Genomic DNA, 4646 nt, shown 5'->3' with positions numbered 1-4646 from the left:
AGGCCGACCTGATATACAATAGCCCAACCCTCTTTGACGAAACCCTACTATAGAATCTCTAGGGTTTCTAGCATTCTCTCATTCTCTAATACAGCAGCAGCATACATCAGAAAGACTCCTCTCCCCGGAAGGTACGCCGGCGGCTCATCTTTCTCTTTATTTGACACTCAAAATCAAGCAAAATATATTGTTTAACTATTAGATTTTACAGGTGATGTAGCTTTGTAGTTTGTATTAACTTTTATGAGTATAAACTGATCTGGTTGATGTAGCTTCATTATTTATATTAACTTTTATGACTATAAACTAATCTGGTTGATGTATCTTTGTAAGTTGTGTGGACTTTTATGAGTATAAACTAATCCGGTTGGTTAAGCTTTGTAATTTGTATTAGTTTTTATGAGTATAAAGTAATCTGGTTGATGTAGCTTTTGTAATTTTTATGAGTATAAACTAATGTAATTGATGTAGCTTTTTAATTTGTATTAACTTCCATGATTTGAAAGGGTAAAAAACTGATTTTTTTTCCGACTCTAATGGATAGAAAAGCAGTAAGTTATTAATGTGTAGATGTGAAGGTAGCAACATTAGGCTAGATTCCACATTAAATGGCTGATTACATGAATCTTCGGAGTCAATGTTGATCCATTTAGCACTAGAAGTTCTATACGTTTCTTAATGGTATATAAATCTTTAACAAGATTGGGTGTTTCTCTGTTAAAATTGATTATTTGAAAAAAAATAGTTCTTGTTTTCAACAGTTTGGTGCTGTTTGGCTATGAATGCAAGTTGGAGTTTTTTTGAATTTTTGGGAGGAGTAATTTGGACTGGACAAAAAGCAGAATCAACATTAATTTTATGGCCAAATGTTGAAAGCAGAAAACTTTCTTGTCTAAAGTCTTCCTTAAAGACTTGAGTGAACATTGGACCTTGAGTGAAGCTACTAAAGTGACTGAAACTTGACCTTAGCAAATTGGTATCAACTATGTAATTCTTTTCATCCACTTTGCCATAGTTTTTGCTAGTCTGCATTGAATCCAAGAGTTTGTAGTTCTCAGTGGAAGTGTGTATTTTTCCTCAGTAACGTTCTTGGATGAATATTCCTTCTGCTTCTGCCTTTATAGTTGAGTATTATTTTAAGTTCTATTAGTAAGGCTGTAATCTTGAATACAATTTGGAAGATCTGTTAATCACTATGATCTTAATTTCTGGTGAAGATCAATGACATGTCCATTGAGGATTACATCACAGCAACTGCTAACAAGCATCCACTTATTACCACTTGTATGTAAGGAAAGTTGAGCTCCTTCCAGAACAACAATGGCAGTTTTTTACAGAGGGAAAAGAGTAGAAGGGGGAGAGAGAGTAAAAAGATAAGGTTTTTCAATCGACAGTCGTCTCCTAGCTAACCTTACTCTGTAATTAACTAACAAATAAGAGTTCTAACTGAACTAACAATATATATTCGGTTATTAACTTTGAATAGATCATTGTAGTACTGTGAAGCTCATACATGCATTACATTTATGGTTTTGTCACTACATTGTTATAAATGATTACCTTATGAAAAAAAATGCATTGTTGCATACACAAATTGTTCACAGTATACTGATCATGAGGAGGTACATTAGAAAAAGGAGCCTGCAGTAGAGAGAAACATGAACTTGTGGATTTGATGCTCTTCTCAACCCTGGTCTGGTTATCTAACTTCTAATGGAAGCTGCTTGAATGTGTGGTGTTGTCTAGTTACCTCCACTGCTTATTTTCTGTCACTAATATCTGCTCTACGTCTCTTTGCTGTAGTATTAATGATTATACAATGTGACAGATAGTTGATTTTTGTTAAGTATATGTTTAAACGAAGTCCCACGGGGCCACACTTGTTGTTGCGGAAGTGTGATAGATTCAGAGATGTTAGATCATGGATCTGCTACTTATCAAGCATTAATATTTGAAAGTGTTGTAGTGTTGTTTCTTTTGAATATCAACTGTTCTGTAGAGTATTATTTGGTTTTAGTGTGGTTTGTTTGGCTTTTGCCTGCTGCTGTTTCATTTGACCCCTTTCAATGTGTTATCCATTATGGCTTCTTACAAATATATTCTGCATTTGCAGAATGGAATCTGTAACCAAGCATGCAGTTGTGATTAAAATCATGGGTCGTACCGGATCCAGGGGGCAGGTGACTCAGGTGAGAGTCAAGTTTCTGGACGACCAGAACAGGTTTATTATGAGAAATGTCAAGGGACCAGTCAGAGAGGGTGATATTCTCACACTGTTGGAGTCTGAGAGGGAGGCCAGGAGATTGCGCTGAGCCCATAATTATGAGTGCCATATCGAAATTCCCTTGAATACTTGATATTGGCTGGGATTTATTCCCTATTTAATAGTCTTTGATTTTGTTTGCTTAGACTCTTTTTAAGTTTGGACATGTCGATTTTGGTGCACTTTAAGTCTCTGGAGTAGTGTTATGATTATATTTTTCTAGCTTTGCGTCAATGGCAACAAGTAATGGTTCTTATTTGTTTTGTGTATACTGGATGGACATACATCTATCATGTTTAATCTTTTCCCAATGTTCCTTATGTGTGATTTTGATTATATTGGTTGTTGTCAGAGTCGATGGTTTTATTCGAATTCAGAATTATTATTACCAAAAAAAGGCTTCAAATTTAATACTTTGGATGTGTATATTCCATAAACTCTATATTAGTTAATTTTTATTTTCTAATTCCAATTAGGTATAGTTCTTCCTTCATGTTACAATCTCGCAACATTTGAAAAGTTTTGATCCTCAACGATAATTTAAAAACTGTGTAGAAAAGGGATAAAATAAAAAATTACTTTCATGCTAATTTTTACTGTTTTAATTTTCCTTTGATCCTTTGATCATGTATTTTTTTGAGTCAAGAGCTTACTGGAAATAATTCTTTTACTTCATAAAGGTAACATATTTCCTTTAGTAAATAGTGAGAATTTAGCTAAATTTTGTGTTCAAACATTTGGAAATATAAATAAATTTGATATGATTTAATATGCTTGAAAGCTTCCAAATGTTTTCACAAATCATTCATATCTCCTATGAAGTAGCAACTTGTTTTTGAAGCATATAAACAACATTTTAAAAATTAGATAAGACGTTCACTCTTTTGCATCTCTTATTGATAGCACTTTTAAGAGCTTTTTTAATAGCAATTGCTTTAGGGCTTTCTCAGCACATGTGGTTGGGGTCTGTGGACATGAAGCAGTTTTCCAAGACTATCGAAAGCCACCATATCGATTCTTGTCCCTGCAAATTTGTTAGTTCAATCATATGATGATTTCTAAAGGAAGAAGAAAGGTTTTTTTGTTAAGCAACAATATATCTTGGTTCTAACCTTTCTTGAGTAAACAACCCAATACTCCTACCTTTTTCAAATTTGCCACATAATATTAACACTCAAGTTTAACAAGACATGTAACTACAATTGAAGTTTGAAAATTGTTTTTACAACAACCAACAAATTCCTTGTCCAGAAATCTACAAACACACCGCATGAAAGTCCTAGGTTATATAGTAACTCATAAAATTCAAATTCTATTCAACTTTGACGTCGAAATAGGGAATTATTTTGATAAAAAAACACAACTATGAAACAATGTATAAACATAACAAGATTTATGAACCAATGGGCTCTATGATTTTGCAAGTTGCTTGTCAAGATTTTCAGGTTGAATAAAAATGCATGAACATGATTAATCCAATAATAATATACGCTTTGAAAAAAATAGAACTCTCCACTTAAAAGATAAATATTCAAAGCAAAATTACAAGAAAATATGACTAACAAAATGACCGTGATCAATACGGAAAAAAGGGTGCCCTTGACATCCTTTAGGTCCAAAATTGATATTTTCTTTAACAGAAAAGAACATTTTAGGCCCAACAGATGGATGAGGGCATTTTTGTACCATTTTCAATAGTTCGAGTGTATTTTAGGCCCTTTCAATAGAATTTTAATTAAATAATTTGAATAATTTTTTTAAACACGTGTTGGTCATCTACTGGCTACAATTTAATTATTTAAAATTAATTATAACTCCAAATTTATTTAACAGAATTTTAATTAAATAATTTGAATAATTTCTTTAAACACGTGGCGGTCATCTATTGGCTACAATTTAATTATTTAAAATTAATTATAAATTAAAATTTATTTAACAGAATTTTAATTAATTAATTAGAATAATTTTTTTTAAAAACGAGGAAGCCATATATTTAATTATCTAAAAATCAAAATTTATTTAACATAATTTAATTATCTGGATCCAGAGGACATGTGACTCAGATGAGAGTCAAGTTTCTGTACGATCAGAACAGGTTTTTCATGAGAAATGTCAAGGGACCAGTCAGAAAGGGTGATATTCTCACATTGTTGGAGTCTGAGAGGGAGGCCAGGAGATTGCGCTGAGCCCATAATTATAGATGCCTCATCCCTTGAATACTTGATACTGACATAGATTTATTCAGTACTTAATAGTCTTCTATTTTGTATGCTTAGACTCGTAAGTTTGGACATGTCGATCTTGAGGTTTTAAACATGATTCGTGTAATCTTGGTGCACTTTCAAGATTTTGAAAATATTTTGTTACTATTTCCATATGAACC

General features: G+C 32.4%; 1 protein-coding gene across 2 annotated transcripts; it reads left to right on the top strand.

Moving 5' to 3' along the window:
* On the top strand, positions 1-2599 carry LOC129904337 (40S ribosomal protein S28). Of its 2 annotated transcripts, none has more exons than XM_055979897.1 (2): positions 1-131; positions 2114-2599. In XM_055979897.1, the coding sequence occupies exon 2, from the start codon at positions 2115-2117 to the stop codon at positions 2310-2312; it is 198 nt and encodes a 65-aa protein (XP_055835872.1). In that variant the 5' UTR covers positions 1-131; position 2114; the 3' UTR covers positions 2313-2599. The 2 variants fall into 2 exon arrangements, with proteins under 2 accessions (XP_055835872.1, XP_055835873.1); XM_055979898.1 differs by having other exon boundaries at positions 51-211.
* The last annotated feature ends 2047 nt before the right edge of the window (positions 2600-4646 follow it).

The sequence above is a fragment of the Solanum dulcamara genome, chromosome 9 (assembly GCF_947179165.1).
Source record: "Solanum dulcamara chromosome 9, daSolDulc1.2, whole genome shotgun sequence".
NCBI classification, from domain to species: domain Eukaryota; kingdom Viridiplantae; phylum Streptophyta; class Magnoliopsida; order Solanales; family Solanaceae; genus Solanum; species Solanum dulcamara.
Note: the sequence above shows the minus strand (reverse complement) of the source record. Positions and strands in the feature narration are given on the sequence as shown.

Coding starts and splice junctions, on each gene's coding strand:
- LOC129904337 (XM_055979897.1), top strand. CDS start 2,115: ATGGAATCTGTAACCAAGCATGCAGTTGTGATTAAAATCATGGGTCGT.